At 43.3% G+C, this 24,607-nt stretch overlaps 1 protein-coding gene across 3 annotated transcripts in view; it reads right to left on the minus strand.

The window, feature by feature from the left end:
• Window positions 1-24,607, minus strand: part of KLHL5 (kelch like family member 5) — a 109,829-nt gene that overhangs the window by 60,479 nt on the left and 24,743 nt on the right. The window contains exon 2 of one of the 3 annotated variants that reach the window (XM_029910668.1): window positions 11,233-11,390. The exons of 1 other annotated variant lie outside the window; for it this stretch is intronic. Coding sequence is in view for 1 of the 2 variants with exons in the window: in XM_024209957.3 (XP_024065725.1) it covers window positions 6,356-6,738 (383 nt within the window). In the remaining variant the exon portion in view is untranslated. Of the gene's footprint in view, window positions 1-6,355; window positions 6,754-11,232; window positions 11,391-24,607 lie in introns of those variants that run through there. One more of the 3 variants, XM_024209957.3, reaches the window with a different exon arrangement.

Here is a 24,607-nt window from a genome sequence, read left to right on the forward strand (position 1 = left end):
GATGGGAGGGGTTCTCCCATCGGCATAGGTAATTCCACTCCCCCATGAGGCAGTAGGTAGATCGATGGAAGAATTTTTCCATCAACCTAGCACTGTCTACACTGGAGATTAGATCGTCTTTACTATGCCACTCAGGGATGTGAATTTTTCATACCTTTGGGCGAAGTAGCTTTTTAGTGCAGACCATGCCTTAGACTGAGCTTCTCAATGCTTTGGCTTTGCCAATAAAATAAAATTTTTAAGTCTGAGCAAACTTCATTATGGTAGAGTGAAAAAACAAAAACATATTTTATCCTTTTCCCATTATAAAAAGTTCTAAATATCCTTTTTGGAACTAGTATATAGGACCAACATCTGAGATTTTAAACTTAGCGTGGACATTGTTCCTCTTGAGGATTAGTGGCTTGAAAAACAATTATTCAATAAATATCATTTTTTAAAAGTTGCCTACCAATACTACCATTAGTCCAGTTGGTTTAAACTAAGGCTTTGTCTTCACTGCCAAGAAAAAGTTGCATTTTTACCATGGCATAACAAACATGCATTAGTTATCCTGCTGTAAAATTCTAGTGGATAAGTCACTGTAGTTTTACTGTGAGGTAAACTAGGTGAGGTCAACCACAGGCAGGATTATAAAGGCTGATCTCACCTAGTCCCCTTGCAGTAAAGGCTACCTGCAGTGCCTAGTCTTTACTAGGATTTTACAGTTCGAATAGCTAATGTGATACAGTTACCTGCTATAACCCAAAAAATCCCACACACACTATACCATTTTTGCTGTGAAACCAAGCAGTGGTTAGGGTGATCAGACAGCAAGTGTGAAAAATCGGGACAGGGGGTGGGGCGTAATAGGCTTCTATATAAGAAAAAGCCTCAAATATCGGGACTGTCCCTATAAAATCAGGACATCTGTCACCCTAGCAGTGGTAAAAATACAGGAAGCTGCTGAAGTCTTTTCTAGACTAGGGTTCACAATGGTGCTACCAATGGGAACTTTTTTGCAAAAATCTTTAGTGCATAATAGGTCAAATACATTGTTCATGTATTTTGGTCAGTAGATGGAGGCAAGAAATGTAACTCACCACTGGAACTTTAAGACGTCAGCTTTTTCTGAATTATTAGTGTATGTAAACTGACAAATATTCATATGATACTTCACAAAAATGGAATAAGATGTTCCTTCCCAGAACAGCTTACAATAAAAAATCAGCAAGACATCAATTCAAGTAACAGAGAGTGTGGAAAGTTTTTTGAAAAGGAGAATGAGGTAGGAAGGATTCTTGGGATATGAAGGAGAAGGCATTTGGCAAACAGGAAGTAGGAGATTTTTTCAGATTTAGAGCTCAGCATGAATGCAGGCATGAAGCCATACTGGAATTGTTAGTGAGAACTAGGAGAAACATAGGGAGTAAAAGACCGGGGGGGGGGGGGGAGAGAAGGGGAAATTAGGAGGAAATGAGAATAGAGGTGGTTATAGGAGAGAGTAAGGGAAGAGAGAGTATATACACCCTTGAACTTGAGGACTAAGGCCTTGTCTACACTACAGAAATGTATTGTGTTAATGGCCAGATCACAGATCTTGCATCTACATACAAAAATGCTCCTAATAGTATACATCTGTGCTAAACATTTTTCAGATGAGACTTGCTTTGATCATGGCTAACCACTTTCAGTCTAACATGGTAAGAAATAAGAAGCCAGGGAAGGGATTCAAATATTGAAGGGAGGTGGTATGGACAGAGCAAAAGGAGATGACATTAATTGTATGTTTTGGAGAGAAGAGAGACAGGAAGGCTAAAAAGCATAATTTTACAGTACCCAAGTTGAAAAATTATAAAGGCATGGGCAAGAGTTTTAAAGAGGGGAATGCCAAAAAAAAGAATAAATTTTAGTGGTTCCAGAAGAAGCAGCAAATACCCTTTAGTGGGAAACACGATATTTGGGAAGAGGGGGCATGATAGCAGGGGAAAAGAAGAAAAGAGTGAAAGAAGACACTGAGTTTGAGAGAGTTAGCGACCAGGATTTAATGGTGATAGACAGGGATTAGAAGGAACGAAAAAAGATCTTTAGTTCTGTAAAGACTGAGATGACACTGACATCTAGATCTCAGAAACGCACAAGACAATTGTGAAAAGCATTACAAAACAAAACAAATTCCCTCAACATCTGTCAGCAGAGTAAGACACAAGGTACATGAGGAACAGACCCCTGTTGAGTAAAAAGGTCTTTTAAAAAAGCAACCCACACCTTTTACAATAGAACAATGCTAAAATGAATTTTCTGACCCAGGTGGGGAAAAAAATACAGATTTTTTTTTTTTTTTTAGCCCTTGTATGTATGTGAGGCCTCTCTAGAGACAAACAGGACATTAACACTTTCTATAACTGCCTTAGTTACTGAGAATTGTCTTATTTATAGGTATGCTGACAATTTCGGTTTTACAAGGGAAAATTTGTTTCATATTATCAGTGTGTCTATTCTGATTTTGGTTTACTTTCTAGGACGGGGCATACAACCAGTACATACTCCTCTATAAGCCCCTCAGTTAGTATTAAGTGTCTTCGTATCATCCTAATACAAACAAACCCACAACTGAGAAATCAACAAACAACCATTATTTCAGGGTGGATCTACTTTGCGCAAAGCGCTGTACAAACACATAGGACATGCTCCCTGTTCCAAAGAATTTACAATCTAAAAAGACAACAGAGTGAGGGGTGGGGAGGAAGGATACAATATACTAGTAAACTGATCAGTGATGTCTGACACAGATCTGGTTAGTTCTATGGTATTGTTTTTGTTTTAATTTGTATTTATTTAATCATTAAATAACGTATCCCTAACAATCTTCCAGAGATATCTAGGTGAAATGAACTTTCTCTATGCTTAACCTACACCAGAGTGGCTAGGTGTCCGGTTTTTGACCGGAAAGTCCGGTCAAAAAGGGGACCTGACAATGTCTGGTCAGATCTACTGACCAGACACCAAAAGTCTGGTTAATGTGGGCGGGGAGGCACCGGGTCATTACCCGTGCCATCCCCTACTCAGCCGGGGCCGCCTCCTACCTGCATTGGGTGACTGCCTCTCTGTGCCCCAGCTCTGCAGGCAAGTCCCTCCCAACCCGAGCAGAGGGGGAGAGAAAGGGGGGAAGAGAGGGAAAAAGCAGCGAGCAATGGGGAGTGGAGGGGGATGAAGAGCAAACGGGGGGCGGGGCCTCAGGGGAAGAGGTGGGCCTTGGGAGGGAAAAGGCAGGGCAGGAGAAGTTCCGGCACTCCCGCTGGAGTGTCCAAGTTTTTAAATATTACGAAGTTGGCAACCCTAAGGTACACCCTACAGTATTTAAGAGCTAATACACAGCAGCACTACAGGAGGTGTAAGAGAGGATCAATAGCCAAAAAGGATCTCATGTATAGGCCCCAATATACATGTCAAGATTTTAAACTTTCATAACACCAGAAACAGAATGTAAATCCCCTTCTTCCCTCTGCTTTGGCCCACATATTCCCATATGGCATGGTGGGAGGAGACATGCAGAATACAAGACTATTTCCTCTATCATGCTGTGCTTCCAGGGCCTGCAACATGGCACTCAGCTAGAGAGGAGTGCAGACGCAAGAACTTTCCACACACGCAACATTTCTCTCCTACAGATCTCTGCAGATCAATGGGCTTGGAATCTCATTCTCCTTTATGACAGAGGAGGGTGGGTGGTGTGTGTATGCACGTGCGCGCCTGTCCATCCAAGTCTTCCCTCTTTTACAGAAGAATTCAATGAAAGAAACTGAGTTAAAATGGATTTTCCACTCCCAGATGTGGCTTATTTCCACTGAAGGGAACATGGGGCCCTTATATTAGGAAGGAAGTCCGAGTGCAACAAAGTATTTTTGTGCTACCCAAAAGAACATAGTAAATGTGAAATTGTATTTTAGAAGAATATACACAGAAAAATGATTGTATGGTTATTAAATCTCTTTACATTAATGATTACAAGCAGGAGGGAGCTTCCAACTGCTCAGTCAGTCAGACTGTGTCAACTGATGTGCCACATTGTTTGGTATTTTTAGATTATTCCAGTTTGGGGTTCTTGCATACCTATTATAAAGGGTGTGTAGCAGGAATGGTTTAGTATACACCTTATCTTGATGATGCAAGTGTACACAAACTAATGATTAAATGAAGCAACTTCTTAACCATTAGCATTAACTAGGCATGACAGTTCATACTGAACCCATAATTTACCCAAAATTCTCTCATTTAATGAAAATAAAGTAATGGCAAGAGTTAAAGCACAATACAAAGAATACACACACCAGGCAAATAATTTTACATGATTCAGATTACGAGTGTAAACATACAAGAAAACAAGGATGCAGTTACTTTGTTAAAGGATACAAAAGCCAGACAAGATTTGTACTTCAATTGTGTTTCTAGTACTACATAACCCTTGCCACTTGCAAAAACAAAACAAAAAACAGAACTCAACCACCATAAGTAAAATTAAAATACTATTATACACAGATTCCCCCTATACTTTAAACAGATAATTGTAATACTCCACTTTTATTAACTAGTTTTATTGGTCATACTTCAGTTCCTTTCCTGTACTTGACCATTTCTGCAAATCAAAATGTCTCTTTAATTTTAAAGACTGCATATTGATCTCTTTGAATGAAACATGTTTTTTTATACCAATAGTTTTCACTTTGGGAATATCCTCTTTTGTTTGTGTAGTGCTGTACATAAAAAACTGCACTCAATGAGTAGATGTTTCTGAAAATATTAAAAAGACTATCTTTGCAGATTGACTGGTGATGTATTCATGTCATCTGTAGTAACTGTTCATATAATTGTTTACAAAAACACATACTGAAAATCACCTCATATAGAAGATTCTTAGGTACTTTCTCTGAAACTCATTTTGTTGATAGCTAAATATACTTATTATAAGCAAGACTAAATTGCTTTTTATAAAGTCTCATTATGCAGTTTTTCATTCCCTGATAATTCTGATAAATGTTTTCAACTCAGTGACAAAAGCAAATGCTATGTTGACTCCTAAACAGAGAGAATTTTTGTTTTGTTAAGGATATAAACCATAAATTGTGCAGTGTTTGCTCTTGTCTGTTTGCCTTTGCACCAACTAAATTTTTCTATATACGGGTACACTCTCCAAAGGGAACGCAACACATTGATCTATCTCTAATAGGCTTATTAATAAAACTCTGCCCCCTTTAAATAAAGATAATCACACTTCTTTAGAATATCAAGTCACTGCAAAATAATTTTAAAAGCTAGAAAGCAAACCACATGAAAATTAATTTGAGATGACAAGTTAGCTATTGTAGCATTTCTAATATTTACAACAACAAAAAAGGGCACAGCAAGACACGTTACTCTGTATAGTATAGTTGAGCTAAGTAATAAAGGATGTAATGAAAATAAACTGACATTTTGGAAAAAACCCAGAAAAAAAAGAGAAATTAAATTACGTATTACTTATTTTCCACCAGTTAACATACACCTTTTGATAAAAACAATAGTAATATCATATATTATTTATTTTTAGCACCAGAAACAAGATGTAAAACAGAAACAAAACTATTACCATAATTTTATGGACATAATTAGGTTTACAATTTAAGACACTTGATTAGCACAGCCACAATCAATTTAAGGCACTTTTCATGTTTGCTGCACAAGCTGGTTGGCAATATATCACTTTCAATGGATGAAGTAAAAAATTTTTTTCTTTAAGCTGTACTCACATTCGGCTGCATAATCAACATATGAATATGGACATTAAAATACAGATTTATATGCCCAGATTTACAACTGCAGAACACTGCAAAAATGCACATACCTGAGAAAATTATAACTGAGATTCATAGCTAAAATAAATAAAATTTATTTTTCCATTTGAATCTTTTATTCTCAAAAATACTTAAAGATTTCAGAGCTATAGAAATCTTACCTCTACATTATTTCTTTCTAATTTAGTGTAAAACTAATTCTTAACACAGCTAAGCACAGAACAAATGTTACTCTAAAGTAATTCAAAAAAAGCCTTGTAAAGCTATTGTGTGCATATTATTTTCAGTAGCTGTAAAGATTAATTTTGCTATAGGTTAGCTATATTAAAGTTAAATTTTAATTTGGTCATAGCAAATATATTCAATTATATGCTCTGCCAGTTATCAGTATTTTTATGCTTTTGATGCAATGCAACTATCAGAAAATTCTGAAGCATTTTAATCTAGGATAAATTATAGCTGACATTTGTAGGCATGAAACATAAAATGACATTCAAGACATAAAATGACAACTAATTTCCCAAAATAGGAAAATAACAATTAACCTGCATGAACTGCTGTCCGATTCATTTTCTTCTTCACTCGCTCCATCATCTGCTTCTGGTCTGTCAAGCCAACGTGCATCTCCACAGTTTTCTGTTGTGAACTCAAATGTAGGGACTTCAGAGGTGGATGCCATTGGCCAAGGAGGTGAATTCTGGAAATCCTGTTGGCTAGACCTTCTGTAACCAATTGATGCCAGAGGTAATGGTAGGTTACCTGGATCTAAAAACTTTGTCCCACCAGTTGTTGCATTTTGTCCTCTGTTCCAGAAGTCTCCCTGGTGGCTGTCCACTGCAGAATTAGGGATTGATGACTGGTGACCAAACCATCTCCATCTGATTTTTAAAATCTGCCTCACGTCAAACTCTTTACGAGAGCCAGACATCCTCAATGAAAGCAAGTGATCGTCTAGGCAACAGGGCACGAAGCAATGCACATAAAAGATTTGTGCATCCAACCAAGACTAGAGAAACACATGCTCTTCCTGCATATGGCAAGCAAATTTTGGGAGGGACTGCATTCACATACATAAAAGCGCTTTTTTAAATCATATGTCATCTGAATATAAACAAATGGCAAGAGATGATGAAAAATGCTGGGATGAAAATACAAGGTGAAACAGTCACCTCAATCAAGAAAAATGCTAATCAGGTCATACTGAAGCAGCCAATGCACTTTCTATTGCTTTCCTCCACATCCTCTGACCATTAGCTTTCACAAACACTAACAGCATTCATTAAAGCCCTTTCAAATGCTGAATACCACCCCCTTTTCTTAAACCACAAATGACAGAGAACGTAATTCCTATGCTGCATCTCAGAATCTCTACTGCTCTACTGTGTTAACTCTTGCTACTACAAATAGGAAAAAAATCAGTGATTCTAAAAAGCAAATGAAACACTTTCTTGCACTGTTAAGAAATCACTTATAAAAAAGGCTAAAATATTCCAATATACTGATTCTATTTCAGGAAAATCTGAACTGGAAAGGATTCCTTATTTCTTTCCAGTTACAAGACATGCATCAAATTGTTTTTCAAACAGACTAGATGGCTCAGGGGACATGTAAAGGGTTACAGAGCCTTTCATCTTGACATACTGGTTTGAATCAAATCTGGGTCTGTAGTGACTGAAAGTTACTACTGATGGTTGCTTAGTAGCCTAGGAGAAATGCGCTAATGGTCTCAGTCTATTTACACATCATGAAAACCATAATCTCAACTGCAACTAATTGATCATCATCAAGGAGTCAGAGGCACCACAGACTCAAGGGGCATCAAGACCACACTATCTTCTCACCTCTAGAACTGGCCCCTACAGGTAAAACTTAAAGTGCACTGATCAGATAGAGTGGAAAAATAAAACTGCCTTTGCAGAAAGGAGTTCAGTCTCTAGTGCTATTTAGATATATATTTTATAAGCAGTAATTTAACTTTTAAAATACATTAAAATCCCATGTCAGAATTCTCTATTTGTATTTGGAAAAGAGAAGGTCAAACAACAGGGATATTTTAAATCACAATTTGCTATAGGAGTTCCTGTATTTACTCCTGAGGGAATTCTGCGCCAAAAAATTAAAAATTCTGCAAACAGTATTTTAAAATTCTGCAAATTTTATTGATCAATAAATAAATGTGGAGGATCCAGCATGACAGTGGGGAGCACAGGCCACTGACTGCACAGATGTGGGAGATCACCCTGCAGCCCTCACCCCAGGACATGGACTCGGTGGTGAGGCTGCACCCGACCCTGACACAATGCAAGGGCCAGACCTGCCCCAGAAACACCCTGGGGCTCTGCCCCTCTGTGTCAAGCACACTAGATGTAGACAGGCAGGCTCAGCCCAGCAGGATCCAAGTGTGGAGGGGCTTAGAGTGGGGAGATCCAGGTGTGGGGTGATAAGGATTCTGTGTGGGGCAATCTGGCTGCAGGCAGCTGGGTGGTCCGGGTACAAGGGGGATCTGGATGAACAGGGGCTCGTTGGGGGAGGGGTTCTGAGTGGAGAGGCAATGGGACTCTGCGGGGGGGGGGGGGGGGGGGGGGGGGCCGCGGGGGGGGGGGGGGTCTGGGTGCGGGTGGAGAGGCTTGGTGGGGCAATCTGGGTATGAGGTGGGTCCAGATGCACGGGCATTGGGCAGATAGAGGAGCAGCTCCCCATACAGTGACCCCTCCCCCCCACAGCTGAGGAGCAATGGAGGCAGGAAGGAGGGGGCGTGCGGCGCTTCCTGCAGCTAGAGAGGTTTCTGGGGGTGGGTCTGACCCAGTCCTGACCGCTCCTTGCAGGGGAAGAGGAAGTCCCATCCCTGCCGGGAATAGCAGCTAAGCCTGGCACAGGGTAGAAGCCACTGGCTGGTGCATCCCCAGCTCCCCCCCACTGATTTACCTCTCCGCTGGCTGCTCTGGAGGCCTGAAACAATGCACCTGAGCTGCTGGGGAGCAGTGTATGACCAGTTTTGCAGTTTCCCTTTGCTTCCCCCATCAGAAAGTGATTTTTCTGCAGGGAAGCGAAGAAATCTTTGGGAGACATGAATTCTGCGCACGCACAGTGGCACAGTATTCCCCCAGGAGTATTACTACGTAAGATTGGAGGTTGGTTGAAATCTAGCTAGCAGACTCTCAATCCAGACAAAAAGGAGATGGTGCTGGCGGCTGGGGAGAAGCAATTAGAAGGTGCAGCAAGGATTTTATCAGAACTATGATTAAAGACAGTGAGGCTGTGCTACACTACAAACTTTGGTTGATGTAAATTACATCAGCGTACAACTGCTGCAGTTAGCATATTGCTCGTCCACATGCATACTTGGCTGCTTGCATTGGCACTGTGTGTACTCAGCAGTGATTATGTCTATGTAGATTGCAGTGCACCACAGGTAGCTATTCCATTGTGCCACTCACCACTGGCCAGGTCACTGCCTTTTGGGAAATTTTCACAATGTGTTGTGGGGTAGAAACGAGTCACGCAAAGGTGCCTGGGAGCAAGGAGTCAAGTTCCCATCATGCAACTTTCTCCATCCCATAATGCTATCCATACCCCATAATTTTCACACCGCAGATGGTGGAGCACCATGTCCAGGCCCAAGAAATGAGCACTAACTGGTGAGAGTTACAAGTAGTGGGTGCTTTGACTAGCAGCATAAGTTGTGAGGTAATAAAACTAAATTTATTTAAAAAAATAAAAATTTATTGCCTGGCAATAAACAACATGCAGTTAAAAAAAACCAATACAATACAAACTACCAAAATAAATTAATGGAACAGAACTTGAAAATTAGAAAGGTAGAAAACAACCCTGCCCATTTATGCTACACATAAATTGATCTGTGAGCTCTACAGTTGGCGTATGTGAACTTTGGTTGGAGTTGCTATTCCTCGGAGTAGAGTGGTAGGGGTAGGGATGTGACCCACGATGCCACGTGGAATGTTGGGGTATGTAGAGAGCTGCTAAATTGGAGTTCTCCAGTGACTGCAATGGGTGGGCAAGCCATGACTGCTGGATCTGTACGTCAACAAGCACCTGCAGCATTTGTGACTGTCTGAGAAGCCCTATTATGTCCTGGTGCATCTCCCTCTCCTTCTCCTGTCTGCTCTTTCCTCCTACATAGTGTCTGCAATATTCACCCTCCAGGCCTTCTGTTCATAGTCTTATGCAGCACTGGCTTGCAGATCTTGCTGAACATACCCTCTCTAGTCCTCTTCTTTCTCCTCATCAGGGTCAGATGTTCCACAGGTGTAGAGGGGGTACCCTCAAGGCTCAAATGCCAGTAGTTACAGATGAAAGACAGATGTAAACACTGTATTTACAGTTACAACAGAAAGGAAGAGGTAAGTTTCAAAACTCCCTTCCCTTATTCCCATAATCACTTTTAATAAGACATCCTTATTGTCACTTGAGCTTTAGAACACCTCTGCATAGCACCACCCTCCAGCTCCAGCCATCGTGAGCATAGCCTGCTGGGGCAGGGAGGAAGGAGGAGAGAAATTTTTGGTTGCAATAAATGATAACATTTTGGCCCCTATGTCCAAGGATATGAGTATAAGGCAATGGCACTGAACACTGGCAATATTTTCAACAGGCAGTGGTGACTGTAGCTGATACTCCTGAGGGTAACAAAGGCAGAGAGCACAGCTGTTGCTAGTGCCCTGAAGATACTCTGGCTTGAGTGCCACTAGTCTGTTTACTGCAATGGTGCCTGCTGAAATCGTTGTGGAATTGTGTGGGAAAGTGTCCTACCAAGAAGGAAAAAATAAGTTTACCATCCCTAGAAACCTTCAGGAGAGGATCACTGAATATCTCTGAAAGTTTCATCAAGATCTCTCAGGAGAATACAAGGGCCATCTCTATATACATAAACAAACTGCTCCACATGGCCCCCCTTCCTAACCCTACAGAGGAATGAAAATCAGATAGCTCTGCCTTTTGCTGTACTGCTTGTACTGCCTGGGGCAGCCCTCACTGAAAATACCAAGGGCAGGGCAGACTGCGAAAGGGAGAGCAGATAACCACCAGTTTTGGGAGTAACACTGAAGTTAAACTCACCAACCAGTCATAGACTATACTTCTGATCTCCCACACTGATTATCAAGTAGTTAAAAAAAAAAAAAAGAAATCACACAGACCCTTTATTGCATTCCAGTTCTTTGGCTCCCAGTTAGCACATAGGTCCAGTAAGTGAGAAGTTATTTAAAACTCTGGTCACAAACAAAATGTTCTTCTGACCCCAAAAGGTCAGCGAAGTTACCAGATCAATATTAATTTGGATCTTACCCAAAATATCATGCTGCCAGCCAATCCTTTAGCACCTAAAACTAAATGTTTATTTTAAAGAAAAAAGAAAGAACAAGAAGAGAGTTGTTAAATGGTAAAGCCATCAAATACATACAGAGACTTCAAAGTCCATATATCAGGTTCTTAGTAGTATTGGTGAGTTTGCTGGCATGAAAGTTCCTCTGGAAAATTCCCACAGCTTGGATGAGTCATTCAGTCCTTTATTCAGAGCTTCAGTTTGTAGAAAAGTTATTCCATAGGTAAGAAGCAGGACTGAAAACAAAATGGAGATGATGCAGCTGCCTTTTATATTCTTTTGTCATGTGATTTGTACTTCCTGTGTCCCAAACATAAACTTTACAGCACATAGCATGGAAAGCCTTAGAGTTCTGTCCATAAGCATACCACATGCCTTGCTGACTCATAAAGTGTATCCCCTAGTTCCTTTCAGTGGGTTCATTGTACAGTTGATGACCCTTGATGGGCCATTGAACAGGTTAGGCAGTGCTGGTGCCAATCTGTTTGGGGGTGTCATCCAGATTCACAGCACAAGTTTGAAATAGAGATATTCCCTACAAATCTATAAATCATACTACAAATGTGATACAAAACATATAAACAAGATTATTGTACTGGGTAAATCATAACATTTTCCCTGACACCTTACACGGAATATCTGGCACGATTCATTGCAATTTCATAACATTGATAATAATATCACAAAGTATTCCACATATTCCATACAGCATCACACTGTTTTACTCATAGAAGAGAGAGCAATGAAAAGTTGATATCTTTGCCCTGCTAACTTGGGACTGAGCTGGGCACCATCTTTACATTTAAGCACTGTAAGGAAAAATATACGCATACACTTACCTGAGGTTCTTGCCCCTTCATCAGGCTCATCCGTGCTCAGCTGGTGGGACTGACTAGACCAGTGATACTCAGACCTCAATGGTTCAAGGAGCCAAATTAGCGATCAACATTACCCAAAAGAGCCACAGAAGTACAAATTCATTGTTTCATTTACTATTTTTATATTATATATTATATGTTCAATCTTTTCTTAATGTCCACATTTCTACAGCTGGTCTATCGCTGTGCCTACATAGTCTTTTTTTCCTACAGGCCCAGGAGATCCAATACCTCCTGTCTAATCCTGCCAGGAGTGCATCTAGTGCATGGAGCTTGCATGGTCAATTGGGCAGCTGCACACAACAGGGGAGAGCTACTAGGTGAACTCGTCAAGGTGCGCAATCATGAAAACGCATTTAAAAATACTCAGGATTTTTAAAAGGCAGAGAATGACTTCCAGTCTACATGGAATCTGAATTTATAAAAGCATTGGTTTTAACCCATAATGCTCAAAATTATTTAGGGATTGCCTGGTAACTTGAGAGAAGTGCTTCAGTTTTCTCAATTTGTATCTACCAGACCCCAGATTTGTTGACCTTTGAAGCATGCCCAAATTACTATTTTTTAGGCAGTTGGGAACCAAAAGGGTTGAGTGGGTGTATAGAATATGAGATTATTGTTGCTGCTTTTGTTGGGTGGCTGACTTCATTTGATCAGAGTAGTATCATGGAATTTTTTTGATAATGATGATTTTATGTCATACACAGAAGTTACATGATGTTTTACAAAACATAGATCAAACCCATTCCCCTTTCTCTATTGGATATGTATACCTGATATCAGTTTTCAGTGTCAATGAATATCAATATATAAAGGGGGTGCACAATTCCTGACTTCTGTAGGCGGAGCTTATTGCAAATACCAGGGATTCCGTGCATCCCTCCATTCCCACCACACCGTCATGTGCCATGCTCCTACGACCCTCTCTTTCAGGGACTTTCTCAACTTCTCCCAATTTTCCCCTGGCACAGGTTCTTTGCTCCCTCCCTCCTTCCATATCAGGATCCCCCATTCTCTTCCCCATGCCAGGGGCTCAAGGTCCACCTGCATTCCTTCTCCCCATCCCCCAATGGCAGGGGCGTCATCCACTCTCTCCAACCTTCCCCCATGCCAGGGTCCACCAATTTCACCACCATCACCAGGTGTTCTATGCACCCCCATGCCCTCCATACCAGGATTCCCCAATTACCCTGCCAGGAGTTGTGTGTGCCCCACCCCCATTCTCCACATCATGCCAGGGGCTCTAGTCCTCTAGCTTTCCCCCTCCCCCCCACACCAGAGTCCCCTATTCACCCCACCAAACAATGGGCTCTGTTTTCCTCCATTCCCTTCCCCCACAGCAGAATCCCCTGTTCTCCCCACCCTGTCAGGAACTATGTGCGACTCTCTTCTTCCACCCCCGCAAAGTACCTTTCTTCCCCCCAGATTGAAAGGGAGGGCTGAACATATGAGGGAGAGCAACTATTTCTCTTCTGTCATTCATGGTGTCAATATGTTAAACTGTATTGGAGAGATGAGCAAGGGCACTATTGTGCTGCGAGGTGTTAATGGATGCCTTTGACAGATGAATCACCATTTGCCATAGATGTTATGACTGTCCCCAAAATCATTAGAAATCTGACCAATGATGCTTAAAACTTTCCCTGAAATTTTGGAATTGATTGGATGTGACAGTAAAAGTTACCACATTACATAAACAAATACCAGTGAGGTCAGCCAACAATGCATTGTTTTCCAGATGATCTTGTTAAGTTCTGATGAAATTATTGTTTAAATATTAACTTAAAATATAACTTACAAGAATTTTGCAGTTTGAATTTTAAACCGTGGTTCTACTCTAAGAAATAGAAAGAAAAAATGGCATCTTTTTACTTATCCCTTCTCTCCATGTTGTGTTCGTGAAGGATGACAGATGAGACAGGACAGGACAAGAAGTGGTGAATACATTAACACCTAAGCTCATGTTCAGATACTTCCTGTCTGTACTCAAAGTCATACCTACTTACATGTCAGCAATAAGTTTTACAGCTACAGTTAGCATGGCAAAGCCAACACAACTAAGAGACTGAGCTGGATTCTATCTTTTGTTCATATCAACAAAATAATTTCTTTAAATTCAAATTGCTCCTGTGCAAATCAAGTAAAGACAATGGCAGACTTGCCAACTCTAGTGCTTTTCAGCCCTTTCTACTGACTTACTGGGAACTCCCGCCAATTTACTGCTTTTTCTGGCGCAAGGTTGTGGACTCAATCATACAGAGAGACAGACAGACAGACACACACACGCACAGAGGATGCCATAATGCCATTTGTATAGTCACTTTGCAGGTTTGGTTTACACTTGCTTAAAAAGTTAGGTCAGCATAGCTATGATAAAACATGCACCCCCGACCAACACAGCTATGATGACCTAATCCCAGTGGAGATGCAGCTATGTCAACAGAAGACTGCTTCCATCAATGTAGCAAATTTTGCTCAGGAATGTGGTGTTCATATGCCAATGGAAAAACCCTTCTATGCGTGTAGGCTGCACCTATGCTACGGGATTATGCCAGAGTAGTTATGCTAGTATAATCTCTGTAGTGTAGACATATCTTCAGAGGCCCTGATCCTGAAAAACCTATTCACATATACTTAACTGAGGGCATGGCTACACTTGCAGATGTAGAGCGCTGAGAGTTAAACCAGCTCTTGGAGACCGCAGCAGGGAAAGCACTGCAGCATGTTCACACTGTCAGCTGCAAGGGGAGCGGTGCATTATGGGCAGCTATCCCACAGAGCACCTCTTCCCATTCTGGCGCTGTGGCTTGTGGGAAGGGGGCATGGGGTGCGGGTCATTCTGGGTCTTGTCCCAATGCCCCGTGATGCATCGCTTCGCATCCCAGCAATCCCTGTGCTTTCATCCACATTTGGTGCCATCTTTAAACATTTTTTGTACTGCACGTTCTGTCTTCCCTTTCGATCTCCGGGAATGGATCCCGAACTGCTGAGGAATATGCTGATGGGTCTTGCGAGTACGTCACGAAGTGCAGTCGAGTTATTCCTTAAGCTACAAACTGACAGTGAGGAGTCCGACAATGATATCGACTCGCATAACGCATATGACACGAGATTGCTTGTGGCATTCACGGACATGCTCACCACCGTGGAACACCGCTTTTGGGCTCGGGAAACAAGCCCTGAGTGGTGGATCACATCGTCATGCAAGTCTGGGATGACGAGCAGTGGCTGCAGAACTTTCGGATGAGAAAAGCCACTTTCATGGGACTGTGTGCTGAGCTCGCCCCCACCCTCCGCTGCAAGGATGACCTCCTGACGTCCCTTACAACCCTGATATTCTATGACACGAGATTGAGAGCTGCCCTACCACAGTGGAGAAGCAAGTGGCTATTAAAATCTGGAAGCTGGCAACTCCAGACAGCTACCGATGGGTCGCTAACCAGTTTGGAGTGGGAAAGTCGACCCATTGGAATCGTGTTGATGCAAGTTTGCAGGGCCATTAATCGCATCCTGCTCAGAAGAACAGTGACTCTGGGTAACGTGCATGACATTGTGGCTGGCTTTGCCTAACTGCGAAGGGGCGATAGATGGGATGCATATTCCAATTCTGGCACCAGCCCACCTAGCCTCTGAGTACATAAATCGGAAGGGGTATTTCTCTATGGTTCTCCAGGCGCTTGTGGATCACCATAGGCGTTTCATTGACATTAACGCAAGCTGGTCCGGAAAGGTGCATGACGCACGCATCTTTCGGAACACAGGCCTGTTCAGGAAGCTGCAAGCTGGGACTTTCTTCTCAGATCAGAAGATCACCGTAGGGGAAGTTGAAATGCCCATTGTGATCCCTGGAGACCCCGCTTACCCTTTAATGCCATGGCTCACAAAACCCTACACAGGGAGCCGTGACAGCAGCAAGGAGTGGTTCAACAACAGGCTGAGTCAGTGCAGAATGACTGTGGAGTGTGCTTTTGGCTGTTTAAAGGGCTGCTGGTGCTGTCTGTATGGGAAGCTGGACCCGGCCGATGACAACATCCCCATGGTTATATCCACATGCTGTACCCTCCATAACATTTGTGAAGGGAAGGGTGAAAGATTCATTCAGGCATGGACCTCAGAGGTTCAACACCTGGATGCTGAATTTGAATAGCCAGAGAGCAGGGCTATTAGAGGGGCCCAGCGCGAGGCTGCAAGGATTAGGGATGCCTTGAGGGAGCAATTTGAGGCTGAAAGCCACCAGTAATGTTTGGTGCCCTGCACGGGAGTGAAGTGCAGTGGTTCCAATGCTAGTAGGAATCTGTGTTTGCTATGTATGATGCACTGACTTGCAGTGCCTGTTGCTTTTCTAGGCTACGGTATCTTTTACTTAATGCAATAATAAAGAACGTTTTCAAAGCCAAAAAATTCATTTGTTGAAAAGAAACACAACTGCTTGGGAAACAGAAAGGGCATGACACATCTGTGCTGTGTGGGACGAGGGAAGGGGGTGGGGAGGGGAACAGGACAATCACAGATTTTTGTATGTCCTGTTACCATACTCAGCCTTTCTGTCTGGAGTGCCATGCAACGAGTGCTGCACTTCAGGCTGGTTAAAATGCATGGTGATGGGGGTTGAGTGCAGTGGGTAACAGTTGTAGTTTGCAGGGCTGGGTGGTGAAGCTACAGGTGTTGGAGGCAGCTGGTGGCAATGAGAACCCAGATGTTGGGGAAAGTGGGTTGGCGGTGACATGGGGGCACAAGGGAAAGAGTTTGGGGACAAGGGCTGCGGGGAGGGGCGGGCACAGAAGTGCTCCGCCTGCATTGCTACGAGCGCCTGTATCGAGTCCGCTTGGTGCTCCATGATGCTTAGCAGCCACTCCGTGCTTTGGTGCCGGCGATCCGCATTCTGCTGGCGGACCCTCCTTTCACTCTCCCGCCACTCCTGCACTTTTTGATTTTTATTAAGGGACTGCTGCATGACTTCATGCAGTATGTCCACTTTGCTTCTTCACAGACGCTTCCTGATTCTTTGGAGTCTTTCGGCTGTTGATAACAAGGACGGCTGGGCTCTCAAGGTTGCATCTGTAAAGCCAAAATGCAACACTTAACAGAGGCCACATTGTTCACACCAGACAGAGCAATGATTTGGCCGAACTTAAACACAAATACAGTGTACGCAATAGCAGAAATTGCCCGCCCCAAAGCAAGTGCACAGAACCCACAGGAGCCCCAAAATGGTGAGTAAGCACAGGGGCAAGGGGGACTGATTGTTTCACGGCCGCACTTTCCTCTGGGGTTCTGTGCTTTGGGGAGAGCCGACAGCTGCAGGGGGCCCCTATACTGAACACTGTCCCCACATTTTCCATAGGATGAGTTTGTCCTGGAAGATCTCTCACTGCTGAGGGTGACCTGGAAAGCAAGGGAGGGTCTTCTACTACAATGCGGCTTCCGCCCTGGCTCATATGCAGCTTGCCTGTGTGCAGCAATGGTCCCCCCGCCCATCACGGCACAGTGGCGCGGACACGTTAGCCTTACTGGGAAAAGGAGCACAGCAGCTCTGCCAAGGAACCTGCGCAAGCAGATTGTCCAGCTTCTGCATGAGACCTTTGAAGAGATCACTGAGGCCGATTACCACAATGTGAGAGAGCACATCAACACCCTATTCCGCATCTAGGCATGCATGCAGCCTTAACCCTCCTTGCCCCAAGAGTCCACACCGAACAACTTCCTTCCCAAAATAAAAGCCGCTTACCGGGCACCTCCTCTGCTGTTTGTTCTTCCCCAAGCACTGTCCACTGTGACTGGCTACCTTCCTCCTGGCTTGAAAACAGCTCCTGGCTGCATGCATCTAGGGATGCCAGGCTGTCCCCCTTCTCCTCACCAGCCTCGCTCCTGCTTTCCTCCTCCTCCTGCCATGTTGAACTGGGCTCTGAAGTGTCCATGGTGGTCTTTGGAGTGGAGGTGGGGTCGCCTCCAAGTATTGCATCCAGCTCTTTGTAGAAATGGCAGGTCACGGGGACAGTACCGGAGCGGCAGTTTGCCTTGCTGGCTTTGTGGTAGGCATTCCACAGCTCCTTCACTTTAACCCTGCACTGCAGTGCGTCCCGGTCATGGCACCTTTCCATCATGTCCCTGATATCTGCCCAAAGGTATTGTAATTCCTACGGCTGGAGCGCAGCTGGGACTGGACAGCTTCCTCCCCCCAAACACTGATGAGGTCCAGCACCTCGCCATTGCTCCATACTGGGGATCGCCTGGCGCACGGAGGCATGGTCACCTTGAAAGATTCGCTGAGAGCACTCCACTCCTTGCTGAGCAAACAGGAAGGGGAATTTCAAAATTCCCAGAGAATTTAAAGGGCGGGTCTCGCGGTTGTTCACCTGAGGGCAGGGCAGTAGAGTTGAAAGTGATGACCAGAGTGGCTAGAACAGGCATCGTGGGACACTTCTGGAGGCCGATCAGAGCGCATTAATAGACCAGGGTGTCCACACTGGCGTTGTGGCATTCCAGCCGGGATGCAGCAAGCGTTATGCTTCTCGTGGAGGTGGATTACCAGGAGCGCTCCAGCCACGGAGTCCGGGCGCTCTATGTGCCTTGCCAGTATGGACGCGTCATGAGTTAGGGCGCCCGGGGCTGCTTTAATGCGCTCTAACTCGCAAGTCTAGCCAAGCCCTTAATAAGACTACTGTTCTTTTTGCGGATACAGACTAACACGGCTGCTACTCTGAAACTCGCACTGCTTAGTTAAGCATGTGTGTAAGTCTTTGTAAGATTGGGGCTTTTAACTTGTAGACCAAAGAATCTATGCCTAAACACGTCTTTTCATAGTAAAGTCAAAAAGGTATAATTTTCTACTTTATAGCAAATCATAAAAAAACATATAATTTACCTAAGGGCACATTGTCCTCACTTTGTTAACATAATACTGTTTAAATTAATGGGAGTTTTATATTCTTACTGTGGAGACACCCTAGAACAGCGTTTCTCAAATGCGGCCACTGTGGTTACATGTGGCCACCAGGGGCTTTTCTTGCTGTGAGGGGGGGAGGGCAAAGTAGAGCCCCACTCCCCCTCCCTGTTGCTCCTGGATGCTGGGGCCAGCAGCAGGGGTTGGACCCCCTTCCCCCCTCTGGAGACACCTGGGGCACAACACTGGAGGAGTAGGCAGACAGTAAGTTCCCCACCTTCCCAGGAGTGATAAGGCTCAGACTTTGGGCTTCAGCCCTGGGGTGGCGGGGCAGCACGCTCTGCTCATGGGGCTTTGGGCTCCAGCCCCGGGCTCTGGCTGCGCAGTTGCGCAGTGGCAGGCCCCAGACTCTGGTCACATGGCTTCAGGCTCCATCCCTGGACCCCATCCTCCAGCCGTGGAGCTTCGGGCTCTGGCCGCAGGGCTTCAGGCTCCAGACCTCCACCCCCATCCACCCCGGCCCCCACGGCCTCCCCCATCCAGGGTTTAATTTGTCCCCAGGCTTGCCAGGGCTGAGTAAATCTGTTGTGAAAAGTGATACTTGTCTGTTTGTTAATATCACAACAGACTTACTAGCTAGCAATAAATAAATTACAATGATTTGGACGTGTATATGTGCATATTTATTTGGTTTTCCTAAAGCTAATCAAGTATTTTAGGGAAAAAGTGTGAGTGTGGCCACCAGCAAGAGTTGGTGGCCGCACTCTGAGCCACCAAAAAATTTGTCCTGAGAACCCCTGCGCTAGAACTTGACAGGCTCCGAATCAACTGATAATAGAATACTGATTTTCTTGAAAGCATGAAGCTCTGAGCCTGTAAACACTTAAGGGCATGTGTAACTTTAGTCACATGAGTAGTCCTATAAACTTCAACAGGACTACTCAAGTGAGCAAGGTTCTGCAAACATTTAAGTATGTGCATGACTGGGAGCTTAATTTACCAAATTCTGCATTCGGAACAATTTAAAATGGCGCTAATAGTTAAACTTGCACTAAAGGACAAGATAGATAACTGAAAGAATTCAGCAAGACAGATTTAATAAATTACTTCCCACAAAAAGGTCTCAAGAATAATTTATCAGAATGAAGGGGAAAAAAAGATATTGGTTTTTTTTTTTTTTAAACTATTAAAAAGGAATTCAGGGCACTCACATTCTTAAGACAATATATATGGCCTGCTTCATTTGTCCAAGTGTTGAAGAGTGATAATCCAATATAATTAGTTACAACGTAGACACAATATTTATGCTAAGGAGATCATAAGGTCAGCAGATGCTATTTAACCTCAATAGTCAATCTAAAGAAATACAGCTAGAATATGAGCAGAGGCAGGAGAGAGATTTTATTTGTGCTAGACTTTTGTAGATAGTAATCTATTTGAATTTTGTATATGCATTTTCATAAAGATGTGAAGTACCCACAGTGCTAGAGAGGATTTAATACATCTAAATAAATACACACACACACACACACACACACACAAAAAAGGTAAGTCTAAATAAGTCTCTTATTTGGTATTTATTATCTTAGATTAATTTTCTATTAGGAAATTAGTGCTTAAAATTAAACCTCCAAATGAATATATAACAACATCTACTGAAGCATTTTCAAGATCTGAAAACCAGCACTCTTCTATTCAGGTGTTTTTCCTGTTGTTGCTGCTACTACCCTTTGGCTTTACACAATTATATTATCATCATCCAACACCAATGCAACATCAAATACTATATTTTCAATCTGATTATTCTGTCAAATCGATTATACAATTATCTGTTTATCCTGAACAGCTCTTTTGTCCTTCAAGTCAAGGCCTGAGAGACAAAAGACTCAGCTGATCAATAGAAGATTTTAATATTCGATTTAATTGTCAACTAAATGAAAATATCAAAATATAATTAAAGTCCTTATTTTAGTCCTTATTTTAACTGCTGTAATTAGTTTCTCCTAATTCCAAAGATTGCTATGTACTGTATAATATTGTAATTCAAACTTTAGAACATAATTAAACTTTAAAAAATTGATACAAGATTGCAAATACTGGCAGTTGAAAATATTTCTAACAAACACTAGTCATCTATGCTGAGGCATAGATGAGTGCCTCAGCATACTTAAGATGTTCGTAACTGATCAAATGCACACTCTGGAATTTTACCGGGCTTGCAAAACTATTTTTGTAGACATTTAAAAATATAAAATCAGATTAAAATATTAACCCAAAGGAAGTAGTTACATACAGACAAAAAACCTACTTGTGTCTGAAGGCAAGTGATTACGGTAAAAGAAAAAAAGCCCTCTCTGTCCTCCTTTCTTTGCTTCCTTTTTGCTACACTCAGAGGATAATGGCAACAGCCTGAGAGGGACTTCAAAAAGAGAAGGAGCTTTGTTTAGAGCAGAGACAGCATTCAGATTTATGGCACCATGAAGGGACCTTTGTAGAGCAGCAATTGGACCTTGCTCAGCTCTCCATCTTATTCATATAAGAAAAATAAATCCTATAACATGTCTACAAATTTAAACAGAGACATAACATTTCTCCCTCTGAAGATGCAAGAGAGGAAAGGGTACTTTCTTAAAATCAAACGTGCCACTGCTATCCAAACCAACCTCACGAGTAAAAGCTTAAGAAAAGAAAGGATAGACTATAGCTCTGACAAACCAGTAGTGGGGGGAGGGAAGGAGAAAGCATATTTCAGAGTTAAGGGATCTCTAATGAGAGAAAGCCAGGCTACTAGTCCCATGTTTAAATCTAGTGTTTCAGCTAACTTTAGCGGCTTCTGGAGAGAAAAGCAATGGCAGCCAGGGTCTAAGGCATATAAGGCTATATGGATTTCAGTTCATCTATATATCACAGTGGTATCTAAGTACAAGCATCTTGACCTGCACCTAGAAATAAACAGGAATATAGTCAGGGGTGAAAGTAGGCCGGTACGGTGTACCGGTAAGAAGTGGCTGCCAGTACCGGCCTGCATGCAGCTGATGTTAAAGCCCAGCCCTCCCCCCCCCTCGCCTCCTCCCCATCAGCGACCGGAGCTCCGAGCCCTTTTAAATCGCCAATGGAGCCTCAGGCAGCACGGACCAGGCAGCCGTCCCGTCCGCCCGAGGCCCCACCCCTCTCGTCTTGTGTTACTTTCACCCCTGAATATAGTGCATGTTCCCTGCAGCCAATACCCCTTAAGAGGTAAGCAGGCATATTCTCCATGAGCTCTAGCTTTCAAGTGATCTTCAGCTATAGCCCAACATGGGTTGCGCTGCAATACACCAATCTAGAAATTGAAACAGCACAGATATTTCTGTGGTGAGGTCTGCCTCTGAAAAGTTTCACACATTTCTAGACAGGCACAGATTAAAAAAAAAAAAAAAAAATAGCCTCAGCAAGTGCCACCTACTGACAAATTCTCGGAGTAGACAAATGTCCAAGAACACCGCCAAATTGCAAACCTCTTGAAGAAGGATGAAAAGATACCCTTATAATAAGGGCAGAAGCAACCACTCCTGCACTCCCTTTAAATTCCTTCCCCCAACATCTGACTTGCTGAGACTGAGGCTATGTCTGCACTACAGCAGCAGCACTGCAGCTACACTGCTGTAGCATAGACATTTGCTACAGCAATAGATGGGTTTTTTTCTGTTGCTGTAGTAAATCAACTCCCTCGAGAGGCAGTAACTAGGTTAATGGAAGAATTCTTCCGACAACCTAGGGGTGCCTATACCAGGGCTTAGGTTGGCTTAACTTAGGGGTGTCGATTTTTCAGACCCCTGAGAGATGTAGCTAGGTTGACTTAAGTTTTAGATGCAGGTCAGGCCACAGCCTCAGCTTGTTCACTGTCACACAAGCCTCGGTTCCAGCTTGGCACTGGGAAAATTCCATGATACTACTGTGATCAAACGAAGTCTTCACTATCTTCTCTAAAAGCCTCACAGTGTTGAACCAGAGGGATCAGGGCCGGCTCCAGCATTTCTGCCGCCCCAAGCAAAAAAAAAAAAAAAAAGCCGCGATCGGCGGCGGCAGTTCAGCAGCAGGTCCTTCGCTCCTAGAGGGAGTGAGGGACCTGCCGCCCCCAAACTGCCGCAGGTGCCGCCCCTCTCCTTTGGCCGCCCCAAGCACCTGCTTGTTAAGCTGGTGCCTGGAGCCGGCCCTGAGAGGGATAACAATAAATTTTGTGGAACCGCACCGCACAAGAGATCCCTCAAGCAGCTGAACAACTGCCCAAACTTCTTAAAGAACAGAACCAGTTTAGAATGGTATTGTGTAACCAAACTAGGAAAATTGCATGGTCAAGTATTTCAAAGGCTGCTGACAGCTCTATACAGAACATCATGGACACCATTTCCTGTTGCGAACAGAATATGATGAAAATAAGGCCTGGTCTCTCGAGTGACAACTCTCAGGCTTCTTCTTACTTGGTATCAGAGACAAAGAATGGCACTGAGAGTCAGACTTAGAACTGTCGTCCTTTCTTCCATGGACTGCTCCAATGGCATCTAAGACAGTCTTTGATGGCTTAGAGGACAAATGAACTCTCTTCATTCCAACAGACCCCAGAGTGGGATCTCTTATGGATGGCTCATCTGCAGAAGGAGCAGGAATTTCTTCTCTCAGGAGAATTTCAGAGTCTGATGTGCCTCTCATGGCCATCTCCATTAAAAATAGCTTCAATCCTGCCTCTCCGGGTTTTTGAATGCATTTTGAAAAGGATTTGCAAACCACACATTTTGCAGGGATATGGATTTCCCCCAAACAAAGACACTAACATTTAAAGGCATTGCTGCATCATCATATGGACAGGTTTTAAAACCTTATGATTTTGGTTCAAACACAAGGCTGATAGGATTACTGAGTCCTGATACCAGGGCTAACTAATTTAACTCCCCACACACCCATCACCACTGGGCTGAACAAAATATCAATAGACAAAAATAACTAGGAGTACACTCTAGATAGGACAGTAGCTAAGAAGACACTGAGTTTTGCCAACTCACTGCCATGGGCAGTAAGAAGAAACTAAATGGCAATTGGGGATGCTGTGCCCTTTATGCCTTCTGAAAGGGGAGTGCAAGGGCATACAGGATGTATGCACAGCCCCAATGGATACTGCTACTTAAAAACATTCTAAACTCTTGTGTATAGGGTGCATGGCCAGAATGAGTGGGAGCCTGGTGTGCAGATACCTGAGGAGCACAAGAACAAGAGGGCATTCAACAGCAATACAACCTAAGAATTTTTTTACATAATGTGTGAAACTGTAGGAGTCACTCACTGCTGCAGAAAGTTGCTGAGGCAAATAAATTAATATTCAAAATGGGATTAGACATATATATGGATATCAATATCCAAAATTGCCATAATTAATAATAATATATTTGTGTAAGAGATTAAGTGTCATGCTTTTGAGTTTAAGCCAATCTCTACCTATTAGCAATCAGGGTGAAATCTAAAAAACAGGATGAAACCGGTTTTTGATGGCACGCTGCTGGGGTCCTGGCCCCACTCAGCCCACCCACCCACCGATTTCTCCTGCGGGGGAGGAGGCAGAAGCTTGGTCATGCCAGGAGCCAAGCTCTCCCCTCCCCCGCTTCTTCCCCCAGCGTGGTGCTTTCCTGCCCCTCCGCCTCCCACTCCCTCTCCCTGCCAC

The sequence above is a fragment of the Terrapene carolina genome, unplaced genomic scaffold (genome assembly GCF_002925995.2).
Source record: "Terrapene carolina triunguis isolate 2854851 unplaced genomic scaffold, T_m_triunguis-2.0 Scaffold66, whole genome shotgun sequence".
NCBI lineage: Eukaryota > Metazoa > Chordata > Testudines > Emydidae > Terrapene > Terrapene triunguis.